Genomic DNA, 19,760 nt, shown 5'->3' with positions numbered 1-19,760 from the left:
GGGCAGTGTGTGTGTGGGGTGGTATCTTCTCAGCATGGCCCCATCCTGCCGGACAGCACAGTAAGTGCTGCCCAGCTTAGTGGTTAAGTAGTGCACTTCATCTACTGAATAACTTCAAGTGAGCTGCGCAGAAAACAGCCATTTTACATTTTTGGAACATTTCACTCACCTTTTTGCACCCCCTCCAAACAGTTCATTTCTGAGACTGCAAAGACCAGTGTCATTACTGCTACATGGACCTTAGAGCAACTATTAAGTTATCAGAGTGACTTAAAAGATATTCAATCTTCTGAACGGCAATGCTTTTAAAAGCATTAATTTTAAATCACTGCACTTTAGCTCTGCCCACAGAGTTGATTTATGTATATTTAGTTTTAGTCTTCTTTAATCTGGGAAAAAGCATGTAGCCACAGCAGCAATCTTTCATTTTGCAGGCATACAGTTTGCCTACTCCTGGCCTCTCAAAGAAATCAAATCAAAGGACCTTCATACCAGAACTGGCTGATTTAGATGTTACGGCTCCAGATGGGCACAAAAACATGAAATAACTTTACTTTTATCATTCTTCAGTGTTTTGCTGTCCTTCAACAACAAAATGAAGCAGGAATATCCAAGACATTAAGAGATGAATCACAGAAAATATTGTAACACAGAACTGTTTCAAAGCTCCTAAATTAGAAATTTACACTGTTTACTTAACCTGTAAAAATAGATACAGTTCACAATAAAAAAAATCAGAAAAGGGCTGTAATTTTCCTCAGCTATGTGAGAAGATGGTGTTCCACTATTCTCCTTCTTCAACTTCAGAAGCAATAGCAGAATCACAAGAAATGTTTCAGACAGAAGAAAAGCGATTTTAGTTATTAGCATTTCTCTGCTGTTAGAATTTCCCCTTTGGCCTTCCCAGACTTCTAAGATAACAACGGGATTTCTACTTATACCTTTGCCTAGCAACCCCCAAAGTTTATACTTCATACTGTTAAGTTAATATTAAATTGTAAGCATTTAATTCTTGAACAACATCTCCAAAACAACAGCTAAAAAACGATGCAAGTATACCTCTAGTATATTTATTTGGCTGTTATAACTACTTGAATTTTACTACTACAATATTATATAAAAATTGCACTTATTTTTATGATATCACAAAGCTGGTGGCTGTCAACTGCTTCAGAATAGGATCTGGCAGAGATCTGTACCTTGGAGACATCATGCGTATGAAACTGAGTATCTGAAAGATATCTTCCTACCGAGGGTCACCTGTTTTAATCCAAAAGTTAGTTCCGGTAGGGTTTTCTTCTTTCTTTTCTTTCAAGTAAAAAGATATTTCTTCATGCTTCACTGTAAAATTGTTTTTTTAAAAAATATCTAAATAGAAAAATATATTAAAATAAAAATATCTAAAAACCACCCAATTGATGGATGAAGAAGCCCTTGGAGTTCCACACTAGACTCTATATTTGGCTAACCTCCAGCCTCAAAGCTGACCATTCCTACACCCTCTCCCTTGTGCTAATCAAACAGTGACAAGAAAACTAAAATTTTAAAATAACTTTTTGTGTGTGTGGAGAGGGTGGACAGGACTCTAGAATAGTTCCCTAAATCAGCAGATCTTATTGAGGCAAAGGTATTAATTTCTATTTGGTACTTCAGTCTAGAATCACAACAAACCCTTGCAAGAGATAAATGGCAGCTATCAAGAAAGAAAATACATCAGGCATCTCTGTGGTTTAGTCACCTGGCAGACATCAGAGCGTATCCCTGTTTTCCAGAATCCCTGGCTACTCAACTCGACGGTCACTTCACGTCTCATTGTGTTCTTCTGACGAATTTTCTGCAGTGCTTCCTAGACAGGGAAAGAACAGAGCTCCTGTGAAGAACTTTCTACAACAAAGCAGTATCAATACCCACATGAGTGTGTTCACAATACCCATTTAAGATTCGCTTTTGGTGAGCGGTTTCTAAGACTAGTCCAAATCTTGTAACTGCCAGCCACAGACTGTGGTGGACATGCTGGAGCACAGTGTAGACAGAGGATTTTGGCATATGAAGAGAACAGAGGTGACTATATTTTTTACTGCAAATGACAGAACAGACCAGTCCAACTCATACATCCAAGATGATAACCTAAGTAAGCAAGTTAAGGTCCTTATAATGAAAGCACCTTCTTTACCCTGTGTGTGCAAAACCACCTCTTCATTCAAGTCAGTCACCATGAGTACTCCTGGTTTGAAGCATTCAGTAGGAGCAAAAAACAGACTAAGTAAAAGAAAGGCTTTGTTTTGCGGTCTTGGCTACTTCATGATAGTTGCTGTTCAACATCGTCAGTACTCCCAGTCTGGGAAAAGGGTCAGCATTCACTAGTCCTGGAGCCTATTATGATGAAACCTACCAATATTATTTCAATTAAAAAATTAAAAAAAAAAAAAAATCTGCTTTGCCTTGGCCACTGGCTGTTTGGTGTTGTGCAAACAGTTTGTCTCTAGAAACTATGAAAGGGACAGAATCATTAAAAGAAAATATTTTCTGTAAAAATGGAATGAAAGAAAACCAGCTAAAATAAATCACCCTGGATCAGGATCTCCTGGTTCCAATACTACAAAGATGCCAGGGTATGCAAGCTCCTCACACAGCATGCACTAACGGTAAAGACTCCCTCAGTACCCTTCCTTCTTTAGAACACAAAACTCTTCAAAGCCGCAACCCCTCTTCCCTCTCCTCCTCCTTTTCACCACAGGGCACTTGCTCAAAACCATCTCTTTCCAGTTTCCAATCTGAAGCCTGTGAGCATCTCTGGGCAGGGACGGGCTCTGTCTTCTGTTCTGCAGAGACTCACAGAGTGGTTCCAAGAGGCACATCTATCCAGATGCAGATTCATCACACCTCAGACACCTCAATACCGAGGCATCTAGGGTAGGAGGCTAGTTAGCCCTGGCTCCTTTTATATTCAATGAAGGGGGATAAATGGCTTAAAAAAAATGCATTTCGCTCTCCACTGACTTCAAAGTGAGCCTTCAGGTGCCAATGTATGCACCTGCTGTAAACGCTCCAAGTTAGGTTAGAGGAATAAAGCCCCCAGGCACAACCTTGTCACAAATAACAACATCACACAATCTCATAGTAGCGAATGACCGATGGCAGAGGGAACAGAGATGCTTAAAGCACTGCACTCCCTTGTGCAGTCTAAAATTTGCATTTCAAGGCTGTGTCATTGGGTGTTTTCTGAGATGGGTGCCACAGTGTTTGCTAGACCTAGCTGTACTTTCAGGCTGACTGGCTCAGGAGCACTCCAGTATTACTCATAATACATGATTCATAATCTTTAAAAGCCCATGTACCAGTCAGGTGCAGCCCTACAGCTCCTTCTAAGTTACTGACGCATCCATTGGCAGAATGCATAGGTTATCCTTACATAAAGCTTCTGCTTCAGCCCTGTATGCCTCTCAGATGGCAGACAACTACTTGATAAACCCATTATCCTAGATAATACAGTCTAGGAACAAAAATCAGCGCACCACACAGTAAGTGATAAATACCAAAGGAGTATTTAATCTTTTGAAGCAAAACAGAATCACCCCTTTACATCCAATCCACTACAATTTTACAAATAAGTCATCCATTAGCCCCTAATGAAAGGATGCCCATAAAACAATGGTCTTCCCTTCTACTTGATCTGAGTGTAGAAAGCTGTAGCAAACAAAATCATCTCCTATAGGGACAACATTTTTTTTTCCTTACAACTGTAGCACAGTTAAGTCACAACATTGTGTTTTCTTCCATTTACAAGTAAGGAAGTTAAGGGCTTATTTAATATCAGCATCAATAAAGTGTTAACTACGACCCTTGCTCATGCAAAGCAAGTATGCTTTAGAGTAAAAATAAAAATCAGGTGCAGCGTCAAATGTATCAAACATTTACTGCAACCAAAGCTACACAATTAGCAAACTGGGAAAGACTCGGGAACTGGAGTCAATGACCCTCACGGGTCCTTTCCAACTCAGGATTCTATGAATCATCATGGTTTCTGATCAATAAATAAAAATATACTACCACTTAATTAAATTCCATCTGGTACCAAAGAAGTTAATTTCTCCTCTATGTATTCTTTACATAAGTTGTCCAATTAAGAGTGCCTGGTAGACATGCACCAGACAAATTCAAAGCTTCAGTCCAAGATCTTAAAAAAATAAATACCTGAGAGCAGGCTGCTTTACTCTATATTTAGGTGACTATTTTTCTGATTTTAATTCCCAATTGGTTGAGTATCTGCACTTAGGAAATGCTTATTGCTCATCACTTCGGGGGAAAAAAAAGAGAGAAAAGACAAAAATTCAACAAATACCTCATTTCTCATTAAAGATTACTGAAGATAACAACAACTAGATGATTTCGACTCAAAGATCTTAAGGAATGTCAGTAAGACTGCCTAATAAATTACAGTTTAAAACCATGCACAAGTGTGGCAGTATTTATCTCAGAAGAAAAACGCTTAAAATTTTGAGCCAGTTAAAAGTGCACTCTGAAATAAAAAGTCCTTCTGTATGCTAATTCTCGAAACCATTAATGGCAATGGCTATAAAGAAGTTAATAATGAACATTTCTATAACTGGGTAAAAAACTTGCAGTAGTTTGACAGCTGAAAAAAGGAAAAAAAAAATCCATTCACTAACAAGCAAAGATAAAAATAAAATCAGTGTTAACAGCCTGAAAAGAAAATCTTTTGTGAATGATTTCTATTGTTTCCATAATCAGGGCAACCACATGGTTTTATTCCACCCTGAACTACTGCGCTCATTTACCAGTTATAGGAAGGCCCAGCATACCTCTCTTTGTGATAATTTCTGTTTATCAGCCTGTTTGACTTTGGGACTGTTAGCCAGCAGGTGACGCAGCTTCACATAACTCTTCCACAGCTTTTGGTATCTGAAGGACAAAACCAGAAAACAAGTATTTTGGTCAATACAACAGAAGTTTCTCACCATTTGTCCTTCTGAACACACCAGCTCCTAATAATGCACCCATATACATGCAGATTGTCTACAAACGTCTTTCTCCTCCAGAAAAAAAAATCTCAAAGCATTTTCCAAGAGAGGTGACAGTGTCTCTGCAATTTTTCCAGCGGGGTGGACACAGCAGCAGAGAGGAGGCATTAGCGTTCAGCGTGAGTGAACAGCAAAGCTCAGGGCAGAAACAAGGACTCCCAGATACCCACCCGTCCTCTCCAAAGGGCCACCTCTGCATGCTCAAAGACTTGCCGGCAGCATGACATCTCAATTCAGGGAGGTGAAAACTCCCTCTTCTCCACAGAGTTTACCTATCACTCACTGAAAAGCAGTAGCAACCTTTCCCAAGAAGTGTCTGTCCTTACACTGGCTGAAACATTTCAGTGAAGCACATGAGGAAAAGCTCTACAAGTCATATGCAACACAAAGTCATTCTGTGAATAGTGAAATAAAAGTTTCATTCCCTATGGGTTTGTGCTGAATGGAAACAGCAAGTCAAGTTTTCTCTGTGGTTGGCATATACTTAAGGTTTCTGGTTTTCTCCAACCAGCTAGCCTTTTTTTGGGGGTGTCTAATTACACATGAACTTCAATAACAGAACTTTTTCCTCTGTGGGAGTCTCTCTGCGATCTAGCACAGATTTTCACAAAACTTTAAGAACTTACTCCATTTGTAGACAACATTCCACCGTTATATTCAGCTGTAGTTGACCAACAGGATCAAAAATTGCTATGGGAGAAGTGACCAAGGGAATCATGACATGGACCTTGTGTCCTTAGGAAACAATGCTTCCTTCAAAATAGTATCACCTCTGTAGAGTTTTTTCAAGAAAACCCATAGAACCAGATTTTTAATAGGAAGCAGGGAATTAGAGGACAGAGGGAGAAGTTTACCCAAGCAATTTATTTTCTTTTATATTTACATTATAAAAAAGATCCTCCTCAGCACCTACGTAGAGCAGTGGTTTTAGTAGGAAGTTACCACACTAGTGGCACAGCAGTAAATGAAGCAGCAGCTCTTTTACTATTTCATAATCTTCTCAGCATCCCACATTCATAGGCACACAAACAGATCTTTTCCTATTGGCATTTTTTCCATACCTATTTCTCTGCAGCATTCTTGAATGTATACTCTCTGTCTCTAGAGATGCTGATTTTTTTTGAGTCTATAAACACATCTGAAATGGTCAATCCATAGATTTTTCATATGCTCTGTTCTCCCCATTTTTGCAATCTGCAGAATAGCACATCTATTTCTGACAAATCCCCATCCAGAGAAGAAAAATGAGTTAATGACCAAATCAACCAACCAGAAAGCAAACAAATGCCATGAAGAGGTTTCAACCCAAAAACAAGAACCCGAAACTATGGTCTACAATATACGTTTTACTCCTAATATTAATATGGGTGGAACAAGCTCTGTTATTGCAGTTATTAGAATAACAAAAACTCTGTACTAGAACCTCATAAAGAAAAGACACACTAGAGGAAAATCTTTCCTGGGCATTATCTATTTCACACATACACCAGAGTTAAGCCTGAGATTTATGATGGCACCACAGAGGTCTTTCAGAAAACTGCTTTGTTACTTTGATAAAAAGAAGCATGCCTAAATTTTGTAAGCAGCTCTGGGGAAAAAAAAAAAGCCATGGAAATTTTAAAAAAAGTTAAATTTAAGAAGTGTGGGAAGAATAATTTTTGTATCTTTATACTGTTTTCAATGCAAGATACTAGAACTTTACAAATATTAAGAAATTCAGCACCAAAATAGAGGTGATTCTTATATTCTTTGGGCTAATTATTTTCTTTTTATGGATAAGAAAACTAAAAGATGAGAAGGATTAAAAGTCATGCTCAAAGCCAAAAGAAAATATGTTATTAGCTGGATAAGCACTCACTCTTCCCACTTCCCACCATATTAAATCTAAAATTCTCAGCAAGGAGTTGTAGAAGAATGTCTGTCATACATACACGTATGAGTGATTTGGCCTCAAAACTGCAGGTGAAATTCAACGTCCTTAAAAAACACTGGAGGAAAATGCATGAGGAAAAAAGACAACCTTAACTATACATGCACAAGAGATGGGCTCTATATTGTCTGTCGCCATTCAGAAAACAGATCTCCAAATCATTGGAAAAGTTCCCTGAAACTGTCAGAAATTAAGAAAAGAATTGTGAACAAAATCCAGCAGTCACTTTTATCTCAAACCCTTCATGCCCCACGTCGGGCACCAAAAAGGACTGATGTGGTTTAGCCCCAGCCAGCAGCTAAGCACCACGCAGCCGCTCGCTCACTGCCCCTACCCCAGTGGGATGGGGGAGAGAATCAGAAGAGTAAGACTGAGAAACACTCCTGGGTTGAGATAAGAACAGTTTAATAATTGAAATAAAGTAAAATAGTAATGACAATAATAATAATAACATACAAAGCAAGCGATGCACAATGCAATTGCTCACCACCCACTGACCGATCCCAGATAGTTCCTGAGCAGCGATTGCTGCCCCCAGCCAACTCCCCCCAGTCTATATACTGAGCATGATGTCAATATGGTATGGAACAGCCCTTGGGGCAGTTTGGATCAGCTGTCCTGGCTGTGCCCCCTCCCAGTTTCTTGTGCACCTGGCAGAGCATGGGAAGCTGAAAAGTCCTTGACTAGCATAAGCAGTACTCAGCAACAACTACAACATCAGTGTGTTATCAGCATTATTCTCATGCTAAACCCAAAATGCAGCCCTATGCCAGCTACTAGGAAGAAAATTAACTCTATCCCAGCTGAAACCAGAAAAGCCACTGCAGGAATCCACAGTGAAACAGTATTTCTTGCTCTGCCTGAAGTTCTGATTCCCTCTCCACTCCCTCACTACGTTCCTCCCAATCTCTGTAAGGATGTAAAAGGTACAGAGAAAAGTAGCATGGACACAACAGCTTCCAAGCTAGGAAACAGTATGTAGACTTGATCCTTCAAGGCATAGAAAGAGACAACTAAGTAGGATACAGCAGGGTGAAAGAAACATAAACGTCATGAAGAAAGCAAACAGAAAATGGCTATATTCTTCATTATTAGATGTAAGGTCTGAAGAGCATCTAATTAAATGATCAAGTAGCAGCTCTGAAACAGAAATCAGTCCTTTTTCATTTGATGCACAATAGTACTGGGGAAGGGATTACCTGGAACCCTCTCCCTGTCAGTAGCATACAAAGATTCAGTGGTTTGAGAAATTTAGAGAAGAGAGGTCCATTCACAGCTGTTAAACAAAATGATCTAAATACATCCTCTAGCTCAGAAGTCCATATGCTACACACCTTTGGAAGCCTCGGTTGGTATTTCTCCCCTTCTGCCTTCCTGTTACACTATTCTCTCTCTAAAAACCTGCAGCTGGGCTCTCAGAGAAATAACATGAAGCTTGAGGAACCTTTTGTCTGACCTAGAAGAGCTGTTCTCAGGTTGAGAAATTTCATACTGCATATGCATGCACTTTTACTTCAGCAGAACCTGAATTATGCCAGAAAACCAGAAAAAAAGAAGTTATACCTTGTATTCTCTAATTTACAAGAGCTAACGTCCAATGCCACAAGTACCAAGCTTTATATTGGATTCAATTAAGCACATAAACAAGCCCTATTTAAGGCACAAATGAGAACAGTAATGAGTTTCTAAATGAAAGATGGAAGGAAAAGCATCTTACTGAGGATCTCCAGCATAACTGAGCTGAGCAGGTCGTATCCCGAAGTGGACAATAATGGGGAAAGTAATTACATCAGGATTGAACTGTTCGCGGTCCAGTTGATCAATACGAACTGAGCTGGGTTTCTAGGAGAAAAAACAAAATACACCTAATTGACAACAGCTCCATTGAAAATTTATTGCCTCTAGCTCACACAATCCAGGAACCATGAAACAGCAATATTCCAAGCTTATGAAAATAGACATAAAACTAATCATTAATATTATAATAAATATTTGGCAATGACAATGACTGAAACAAAGTTAATTGATGCAGCTCTCCCAGCAAAAAAAGGAAGTATTTTTATTTTCATTTTACAAGTCAGGAAATTAACAGTTTGATTATTTCTGAGAACTTAAAGCAACTTTCTTTGGTCGAACATCACACTGGAAACAAAATCAAGATTAGCGTTCTGGCATCCAAGCTCCCACATGCCTAAGCAGTTCACCAAGATCAGGTTACCTCTCTAATTGCAGTTCTGTTCCTGATTTTCCAAAGCAAGTGAACCCATTATTAGATCCATTCAATCACACCGACTGAACAGCATTAAAAAAATCTGTCGTGCTACTCTTGGAAAAGGCTCCTAGGCTGATGTGTACAATGAGAATACAGTCTTGTATAATGAGGAGACTTTTGTCCTTTTTACACTTCAAAACAGAAGTTCTTTTTATAGTTAAAAAGGACAGTGTAGAAGGAGGCAACTTTCTGTTCACCTCTAAAAATGCAGAAAATGAGTAATTGCACATCACTGTAGAAGACATGCTGCTTACAGAGCTCTTGATCGCTTATCTAACATATTTAAAAACTCAGTTGAAGGTGCTCAGTTTGTCTCCAAGTAAACATTTTCTCCATTACCTGGCAAGCTGCTTTGTTATGTGCCTGCTTACTCCCCACTTTGCAATCAGCTGGATGAGGCCAATATTTTCTGCTTGTCTAAGGTTTCAGAAAAAGGGCATTACTTCTAGTTACCTGCATCTCAAAACTTCTAATTGAGCATTGTGAATTTCTCAAAGATGAGTTTCAGAGTTACAGAAACAGCTCCCACCATTCTCTTCACAAAACAATAAAAACTGTGTCAAGAACAAAGCTTTCACCCTTCAAACCACCTTGGTAGAACTGTTCAAAGGAATAATTTTCTGCATGGATAAGCAAAGTCAATTCTAGAAATAAAGGTAAGCCTCATCAGGTGGCCACATTTCCAACCTACTCTAGAAAAACAAAAACTTACTTAAAACTTCAACATTCAGATAGAGAAACATTTTCTAAAGGAAAAGTGCACATCAGCTTCCCTTTGGATGTGATGACTGAACATAAAGTTGTATCTCCCCAGCCAAAAAAAGACAAAAATAAAAATTTTTAAGTTAGTTAGCTCATGCTGCCAGGTTTTAAAAGAAACGAAAAGAAAGAAGAAGAGAAAAGGTTTTCCCCACAGCAATAAAAAGGGATTAGGACAACAAAATCTAATGAAAAACATGGGGAGGATTTGTAGCAGGCAGAATATTGTTCTCTAAACCAGAGCTTAAAGTCCTGAAGTTTAAGTTTATCTGGTTTTGCGGGGTTTGCACAAAGCCAATTTGAAAAGTTTTTATCTTCACAAATGTTGTTTGTTGGTTGTCCCCTCTCTTAACATTAAAAATGAGGACCTTCTCCTATCCCCACCCCCCTCAAAAAAGCAGCCTTGCTACACAAAAACTCCTCTGAGAACCAAGGTGGCAAAATATGATTAACAGAATATGAAACAATAATTATACTCAATACACCAATTATAATCAATATATTTTAAAAAATTACAGACAATATTTTTCTATTCAAATGTTTCACATTTTAGACACTTAAATAGAAGTAATCTGATCCTCAAAAGTGTGAAAGGCAGAAAAGCTTTCAATATGCCTACAGCAGGGTCTGTGTAAAACGTGTGGCCTCAGGATCACTCAAAACCAGACTATTTATATGCCACTGCCTTTGAGTTTTGTCATTAGGTTACACAGCTGCTCACAGACGCCTGATAACAACCAGGACAAAAGAACTCCTTGTTTAAGACTTAACCACAATTGTTCCTTTGCTGATGGTTATGAGAGGGGAGTAGCTAGGCTATGCTTTTTCTCCTTCAGCACAGTGAACGCTAGCTTCCTCTCTGGTGCTGTTTCTGAAGGTTAAATGAACAAACAGCACCATACAGAAACATACAGTATAAATTGCACACCAGCAGACAGGACGCGAGCAAATTAGATGCCATTCTTCCAGATTTTTATCCCTGTGTTCTTTTAAAAGAAGTGCTGTGACAGACCAGCTAATAATCACAACCTTGCTTTTAAAAATCTCACTGAAAACAAACAAATTCTAACAGAACAAAGGCCCGTTATCTTTGTTTCCTACTCCAAACCTCATCAATCAAGGCATTGCTGATATTAGAAGACATGATGAGACTGCACACAGATGTAGTACAAAAGTACGTTAAAATACATATAGTATTTGTACTAGTGAGAAAAGCAGCAGCATTTTAGAAAGAAAGAGTGAAGTGTTAAAAGAGGATTAAAATTTGTGAACCTTTAAACCTATTCCAACACTAAGTTTCACTGAACTAATGGAACACCATGAATAAATTAAATGGTTTTAAATAATGCTGAACTATTGAGTTAAGTAAATGGGATTTATATGCCTATCAAAATTTTTTCCCTCCTCCATCATGCATATATACCCTCGCTTTTAAAAAAAAAAAAAAATACATATATAAAACCTAGATCTGCTCAAGACAAATTATTATTTCTGAAGCGATGTTGTGGAGGAAAGCAGCAAAATAAAATGTAGTGGTTTTACTTTGTTGTGTCAACTGGATAAAATTGAAGAGCTGTCATTTTCTAAAACAGTTTCACATTGTTTCTATAACAGAACTGTTTTATCTTCTAACGTTGTAAAACGCATAGAAAATACTTTCATACTCTATTTTTTACTTACTGTCATACTCAATAGAATATGCTGCAATGAATAGAAAAAAATCCACAAACTAAGAAAGTCATTGCAATCTTTTTGGGAGAAAAAACATGTTCTAATGATGGCATTATAACATGCCAACATTTCAAAGTGTTGCAGCTTTCTTTTATGCTTACATATTTTGATGTCCGCATGCATCTCTAAAAACATTGTCTTGTAAAATGCAAAGTTTGTCAGTAAAAATCACACAAAATCTCAAAATTAACACTACCACTCACAAACTGCACTGCCTCGTGCATACAGACATTTACAGTTCAGTGACACAAGGAAGGAGCATATATTCATTCCTTCATGCTAAACAAAAAAGCAAGTTTTCAGATAGCTGAAATCAGTTTATCTTCAGCAAAACCATTGAAGTTGTCAGCATATACCATTCAGATGCTGACGACTTGTGCGCTAGCATGTATCTTGTACCACAGAAACCACAGGCAACGTTAAGTTAAACAGTTAAGGCTGTCTAAATTTCTGTTATGAGATTCTGGTTTAGCACTCAGTTTTAACCAGCTCAGGTAGAATTTTCCATAGTGAGAGTTCACGTGTACTCTGCATTTCATGTTCCCACAGATAATCTTATTTTCCTTTTGGTCTAGAAAGTTTTAGCCAGAACGAAAAAACTCAGAATGAAATTGAGGGAAAAATAAATTATACTGCCCAAGTTATGATTAGGTTATAAACTAGTTTACTAATGTAATACTACCATATTTAAAAATATGAACTTGAAAAATATATTTAGGAAGTCACCTTGGCTGCTGTTTGGGGACAGGTTTTAAATTTCCCCTTAGGCATAATACCAAGTCACACTTTTTCTGGAGAAGCTAAGAAGCTGAGCTATGAGCAAAGGAGGAAAATGATGTCAGAGGAAGAAAGGTATTACAACTGAGAAAGCTGTATGGCAGTCTAAAATATTAGGCCCAAAACATGCCTCTACTACTGAGATAACACTTTGCGATACTGATCAAGCCACACAAACAGAACCCTGCAGCTTTTAGTGGACATCATCTATTCTTGTGACCCACATTTCTTAAGTGTGAAAGTCAGAAAAATGGGCTAAATTCATATAAACACTGGAGTTGAAAGAAGCTGTGTTCAGAGAACATATGCTTTAAAATACTAATTGTTCCAAAAATAATAAGGCCATAGAGGTTTCAAGCTCAGCAATGAAAATTAATGGATGCATTCATTAAGGTACACAAAACTCCTCAGTGTGAGAGCAACACAGAAACAATGTGGAAAAAATGCATAGGCAGAAAACACCTTTTCCATATTCAGGGCAGAATCTGGATAGACCGTTTTAAATAGAGCTGGGGGTCAAAAGAGGAAGATGAAAGAAAATAGCAAATAGTTACTAAATCTCTGGTCCTGTGTCAGGGAAAAGAGAATGAGATCACGTACATAAAGACTGTCAGAGAAAATAAGAAAGCAGAGGAGCAATCTACAGCTTCACATACATAAAATACAGACATTCCTTTTAACACGCACATTGAAACAGTGCTCATGTGGAAATCTGCCCTTCAGTAGAGCAGCAGAGGGTGCAATTCTTCCCAGGGTTGGAACAAGTCAATGAACTGTTCCTACAGCAATCTGCAACCATCACTGGTCATCTCTTCCCTTTCCAATTCAGCCTCTAGCAGACTCTCTGAAACAGGACATGTACATGTCATTGGGTTGTTCATAAATCAGAATTATTTGCTCTACCATGCCAGGGCTGGTAACGATCATCCCTTTGCATTCTTCTGCATATTTCTGCCATTCCAGTTCTTCCCACTGAAGCATATTGGCAATCTCCTCCTCAGGCACCAGAGCTTTATTACATCGTAACAAGTAGAGAAGGATCTGATGCATTGAGAGTACTTCTTTTCCTCCATCTTAAAAACAGAAATAAATTAAAAAAACCACATTTCAGATAGTCACTCCTAAAGCATGAGCAAAAGAGAAAACATGCAGAACACATAAAATATTTGGATGAGCAAAATAAAAGGCAAAATGCTTAAGCGACTTGACAAATATGAAGGCAAATGTTTTATTGATGAATAGTGCACATGCATAAACACTCTGCTAAACTGGAAGCAATAACGGTAATGGTAGCAAGAGTAACAGTTTCATCATACTGTAAAGCTGAAGTTCCTAACTTGCCTGAAAAAACTTTAAAATGAGTAGGCAGAACAATCAGTTACATTGTCCAGTTATGTCTTCCTTTTCACACTTTTATCATTCTTTTTACAACGGTAGTTAAAAAGCCTTCAGGCATTTATGCAGCTTTTTTAAAGAACACTCAAAATTTTACGGGATACTTCTGGATGAATGCAGCAAGTTAGCCTTGCATTTTAAACTCATCTGTAGTGCTTACACGCTGTACCTGCAGTAATGAAGACTAAAGAGCCTCATGCTGTCTTCTGTCACTAAATGAATCAAGGGCAGATGAAAACTGCTAAATACTTTCGAGACCCCAGGAAACATGCACAGCAAAGGCTGATTGTAACAAAGGAAGACAGTAAAATAAACATCTGACTGGCTCCAGGTAGTGGGTTACAGATGTGAAGATGCAAACAGGAAAGACGAGTGAGTGACAGTCCTGACAGACCACCACTCAGAAGACACTGACTATTCAAATTCAGCATGTCTGCTCATATGAGTAAAAAGATAAACATGTTACTGCAGCGCTTTAATTTTGACACACGTCTCTCCAACCCCCTCCTTCAACAACAGGGTGTTAATTTGTAGGTACGGAAGCATCTTCAAGTTTCATCTGCACAAAGCACAAACGCTGATTTCCCTTCCCCAGGGAGCAAGAGCAATCTGGTCCTGACACCGAGTACATTCTCTCTATCACTACGCACACAAAAAAGGAATGGAGAAAAAATAGAAGTAAAGCCTTGAAGCAATATGGGGGATGATGCCACAGCACAAGGGATGTGATCCCAGGCACACAGGAAAAGCCTTGCAGAACTGCTGCCTAACAGCAGTGTTGTGTAAGATGATGTCCTCTACAAGACACGCGAGGGAACAAGCGCATCTCTTACTTCAGCTGGGATTACAGCACTATGGTACAGAAAAGATGAAAGGGAATGATATAACTTGGCCCCTTAGAACAATTAACCTCGTTCAAACTCCAAGAGGGAATCTTAAATGGGGAAAATAGATCCCAAACCTCACTGGAAACAGAAAATATTTCTAAATAGCTACAGGAGCGTATTTTTAAATGTGCAACGTTTTCCTTTAATTTAAAGGGGGACTCAGTTTACAAGACTTTTGTCTTTGTCAACAACTAGATTATACTGTTACACAAGAGGAAGCCCATGTCCAACAATCACTAAAATAAAAGTGCAGCCTTATTCACTGAAGACTGTGTACCACAAGGGTACAGGCTGCTATAGATAGCCGTGCTATACAGTAGTTAGAGACCTGACCTTTCCTGGGTCAGAATACGCAGTACTTGGGACTTCAAATGTTTTTTTCTAGTCTTTTACTCTCTTAATATGTTTATCATCATAAAAATCTGTGACAATGAACAATACAGCAACTGTTTTGCATGCTATGCATCTCTGGCACTCAGTAAACCCAGTATGATTAGCTCAAAGCTTAGAGCTACCCCAAGGCCTGTCTCTAAGTAATCCACATAGAAAACCTGACATCCAAACCCTCATATTTTCAGACCATGTTAGAAAAATAAGAAAGAAAAGTGAAGGGGATGGGAAATCAGCAATTCATTTCTATCTTTAAAGAGACAGTCGCTGGATGTGTGGAGATCTGTTGCACCAATATATCTTCTTTGATAAGACATAGATAAATAAGGTTCTGCAAACATACCTGAAGGAAATAGATTCCCACTGTCTGGAAATTAAAAAACTCCAAGGATATCTCAGAAAATAATCAATACAAAATGCAAACTTGATTAAAAAAATATCTGTCATAAAGATGCTAAAAGGCAACTATATATGCAGAAATATCCAGAAAAAGACATTTTTATAAAGAGTTAAAAGGCTGGGAACCTTAAAGAGGAAGCACACAGGAATACACATTATAGAGACTTATCTCTCCCTATCAGTCAACAGTCCAACAGCACAGAAAGAGCTGAATTCTAAACTAAAACAAATCAGACTATAAAAACCCCAAACTAACAGGAAAACACCCTCAAGCTACACAAACCAGGCAGGTCAAACTTGTTCTCATTTTGTGATGAGGTCAAGTTAATCAGCCACATGTGGCTTGATGGCTTATTTTGTAAATTGCTTCAGCAGAACCAAATCAATGTTTGCTAGCAAGCCTCAGAGCTCTGCTTCTGATTGAACCATGTTGTGCATCCAGGAAGGAACAACAATTAGAAATATAGTCATCTAGCCATCAGTACTCTCCACAGTAATGAGCCAAACCTCATTTAGCCACAGCTATAATTAATATCCCAACTAAGTTTCAAAGCCCAGAGCAGAGAGCACCTCCAGGCCATAGCCCTCTTGATGAAGATTGTTCCATCCCTCATCTGCACCCTCAGTCCAGCATCTGAAAAGCATCCTCCTGTCCACACAACCCTTCTGGAGCAATCACTGGCAGGATCTCAGCAGGACACATTTTCAGTGGACCCATGACACTTATATCAACTGAAAGTCTGTCCTAGTATTTTAGGATGTGTTAAATGCCTGCATAAGCTGTTCACTCAAAGCAAGTGTAATGCTCCACACTGAAGCTTGTCCTTGGCTGGCAGGCTAGGGTTGGATTGCCTTGGAATGGTGTTTTCCTGTCTTTCACTGTTTGCTGCAAGGTCTAAGCTTACATTAAGATAAAGAAAGAAACAACCAGAACAACAGGTGCTCAGGGATGCCAATCATGCTGACCCTCAAAACTGCACAACAAGAATTTTAATATAAATTAATATAAATTAATTTAAAATACGGTATCCTGAACAGCAGAAGGGACATTAAATTCAGTTTCACATGTGAGATTAGGTAATAGCACTCCTCAAATGCCACAGCTCCATCACAGGGCAGGACAAGGATGACCCAGCATTGCCTAAAACCACTACAACAGAGACAAAAGCTGGAAACAAGACTTGGCCTGCCCATCTGAATCCCAATTCTGAGTAAACCATCCACACTGCCAACAAGCACTGCCAGCTTCAGATGGAAGCACCAGATGTCTACACTGACTGAACCATTTGACTTGCAGTTAAGTTTTTTTGCGGGGTGTGTTTTCTGGGGGTTTTGTTATCTAATTTACATAAAGCTACATAATACAAACATTACCTGGAAGAAATCTCACAAATCGCGGCATGAAGTGAAATCTGGGGCAGCAAATAGCATCATTTTCAAGTGAAGGACCTTAAATATGAAAAAAAGTAAGAAAAATTTATGAACAGCAAAAGAAGAAAAAAAGAAGGCAACCCTGCCACAGATGAAATCAATGAACAGTGATTACATTTGATAGGACCTAAGTTTCAATCAGAAAAGTAACGAAATGCACAGCAGAGAGGAACAGAGTAACAACTTCTAGTGAAAGCTTTCATATGGACAATTTTGAAGAAAGCTACAGTAACTTAAAAATAAAACTAATCTAACAAAATCACAGTAGTTTTATTTATAAGTGATAAAAAAAATGTTTTATAATTCACTTAAGCCTTACAGACACAAGCACTAGTTTGTTAGTCCCTCCCAGTTATTGGGGTGTTTTTTGGTAACAAAGATAACAAGGAAATTTCCATGATGCTATTTTGTGGTTTTTTTGTTTCCTATTTCATCATCCAAAGCTTTGCATGAAAATAAAAACACCACCAGTAAGTACCTGGCGTTAAAAAAGAAAGAACAACCAGAACCAGTGATACGAAAGACAATACTGATATTAGAATACATTTAGTATCAAACCAAAGAAGGCTACACAAAATGTATGAAACTTGTATGCTCCTCTGTTTAACTGCAGTAAGTGCAGAGTGCACCTCCATAGACAAAGTCAAGACACCAAAACACACCTACAGTTTCTGAAATGAAATCCCTTTGATATTCTCTGCTTTCTTTTAGACCAAGGGAAGGATCATCCCTGAAATTCTCCTTTGTCACAGTCTTCACAGAAACATATATTTTCATCTTGTCAAGTCAAAAACATTCAGGTATAATGATATGTTATCCCTCACAGCTGTCTGTATGACACTGCTTTGGAACTTGACTGTAGAGAAATACCGTACAAGTACCTTGTTTGTTAGCTTGTAAAAACAGAAAGAATAGTTTACCTGACATCTTGGCTTTCAAAATACCATGCACACAATACTGCGCAATATTAAACATATAATAATATTTACTGTTTGATTAAAAAGAACAGTTTGGGATTAAGGAAGAAATTTAGTTTATCTCCAAGAATACAGTGCCAAGTTTGTGCATTTTAATTGCTACAGCCCACACTAATGAATTCTAATATATTTCATCTTCTTGAAGAACAAAGAGGAAGTTTGTCCCGCTCACATAAACCAGCATTTGACTTTGTTCTTTTGAGGCCCCTCCCCACTTTTTTCTTTTTAAACCAAAGAACATAACAAAATATAGTCCTATTTATAAAAGCTGTGATTAATTGGGTTTTTGTATATTTTCTTTCCCTAAATAAAAGTTACCTTTAAGATTCCAGTCATAGAGCTCCAAAATATCTTTGAATAGATACGAAGAGAACAGCTCAAGACCTCTCACACAAAAATTCTGGGGAAAGAAAAAAAAAAACCAAAACCCAGAATTATAATTATATAATACTGTAATACAAATAATGCCACTCACGTATATTTAAGAAAAAAACAGTGTCTTCATATTTGCCAACTGCTAGACACTGGGCTTTGGAAAAAGTATTGATATATCTGTAATCATATACTGTAACATAACACAGTGATCTCTTCAGAAAGCATTGGCAAGAAAGTATTGCAAAGAAGACTCTTTAGACAACGTCCAAATCAACACTATAGGCAGAAATTATGAATCTGCAATAATTCGCCATACACTAAAACCCTTTCACCTGAGTAAGCTAAGCAGATGACATATTTCTGACAAGGATCTTTTTAATAATTCACTTTTTTCTACATGTTCATATTAAAAGTCTATAAATCACCACCTGTGATATCGTGATTACTTGTACGTGTTATCAGTGCAACGCATATTGAGGATTTTGACCTCAAGAGCCAACAGGAAAAGAGAGGAGAAGGGAAAGGAAAAAAAAAAAAAAAAAAAGAGATAAAAAATGAGATTCTTCTCATTGAGTGGGGAAGCAGCTCCTCCAAAGCAAAGAACTTTCATTCAGAAATGAAGGAACTTAAAAAGCCTTCCTTAACAAACAAAATCAGGTCAGGTTGATATAAATTGTATGTGTACGATACCAGCCATAAATTCCAAACCCAACAAGACAATCTCTTTTGCAAGAATGCATTAGTAAAGACGGTCTGCAAATAGTGTTGTAGCCAATTGCTGTAGCCAATTGAGCAGGAGTCAAAAAAAAAAGTTAAATTCCCTATTTTGCTTGCTGGCCATTTGTTGTTTTAGACCAAGATGTAGAGACAACACAGCAGATTCAGTAACAAGAAATGAATTGCTTTGATCACATTAATCTTGCTGAGGAATTTCAGGGCTCTTGCATATATTTAGATGCTGCTGAGCAACAAAAAGAGAGATAACTAGAAAGAAAAATGTAAATATATGTGACTAAATTAAACATTGATCCTATCTTTGTAGTTAATATGCAGGGGTGTTTCTGTACCTACACATGCTGCTCCACTGCAGCAATTTACTTCACAAACTGGCTTCACCAGGGATTAATTTGTAATAAATAAAAAAAAGATTATGAACTGAATGTGCTTTGTTTGTATCCACCGGAAATTTGTTTTGGCAACAGCTTATATTAAGTACTGATAAGCAATCTTCAGAGCTTCAAACTCATGATTAAGTTTTAGCTCTACCATTGACTTATGTCATCCTGGCAAACCAGGACCTCCATATGCTTTATTTTTGTCATCCGTAAAAGAAGGATAAGGCATAACTCAGCTTACAGATAAGCATACCTGACATATATTGTGTATAACTTAAAA

General features: G+C 37.9%; 1 protein-coding gene across 1 annotated transcript in view; it reads right to left on the bottom strand.

The window, feature by feature from the left end:
* The window catches only part of DROSHA (drosha ribonuclease III), a 69,888-nt gene that overhangs the window by 32,225 nt on the left and 17,903 nt on the right, over positions 1-19,760 (bottom strand). The window contains exons 10-15 of the mRNA XM_009486418.2: positions 18,309-18,390; positions 16,957-17,031; positions 13,415-13,584; positions 8,690-8,814; positions 4,824-4,923; positions 1,739-1,846 (exon numbers count right to left, since the gene is read on the bottom strand). Coding sequence (XP_009484693.1) covers positions 1,739-1,846; positions 4,824-4,923; positions 8,690-8,814; positions 13,415-13,584; positions 16,957-17,031; positions 18,309-18,390 — 660 coding nt within the window. The remainder of the gene's footprint in view (positions 1-1,738; positions 1,847-4,823; positions 4,924-8,689; positions 8,815-13,414; positions 13,585-16,956; positions 17,032-18,308; positions 18,391-19,760) is intronic.

The sequence above is a fragment of the Pelecanus crispus genome, chromosome 2 (assembly GCF_030463565.1).
Source record: "Pelecanus crispus isolate bPelCri1 chromosome 2, bPelCri1.pri, whole genome shotgun sequence".
Taxonomy (NCBI): domain Eukaryota; kingdom Metazoa; phylum Chordata; class Aves; order Pelecaniformes; family Pelecanidae; genus Pelecanus; species Pelecanus crispus.
The sequence above is the reverse complement of the archived record's forward strand: the minus strand, read 5'-3'. Positions and strand labels throughout refer to the sequence as shown.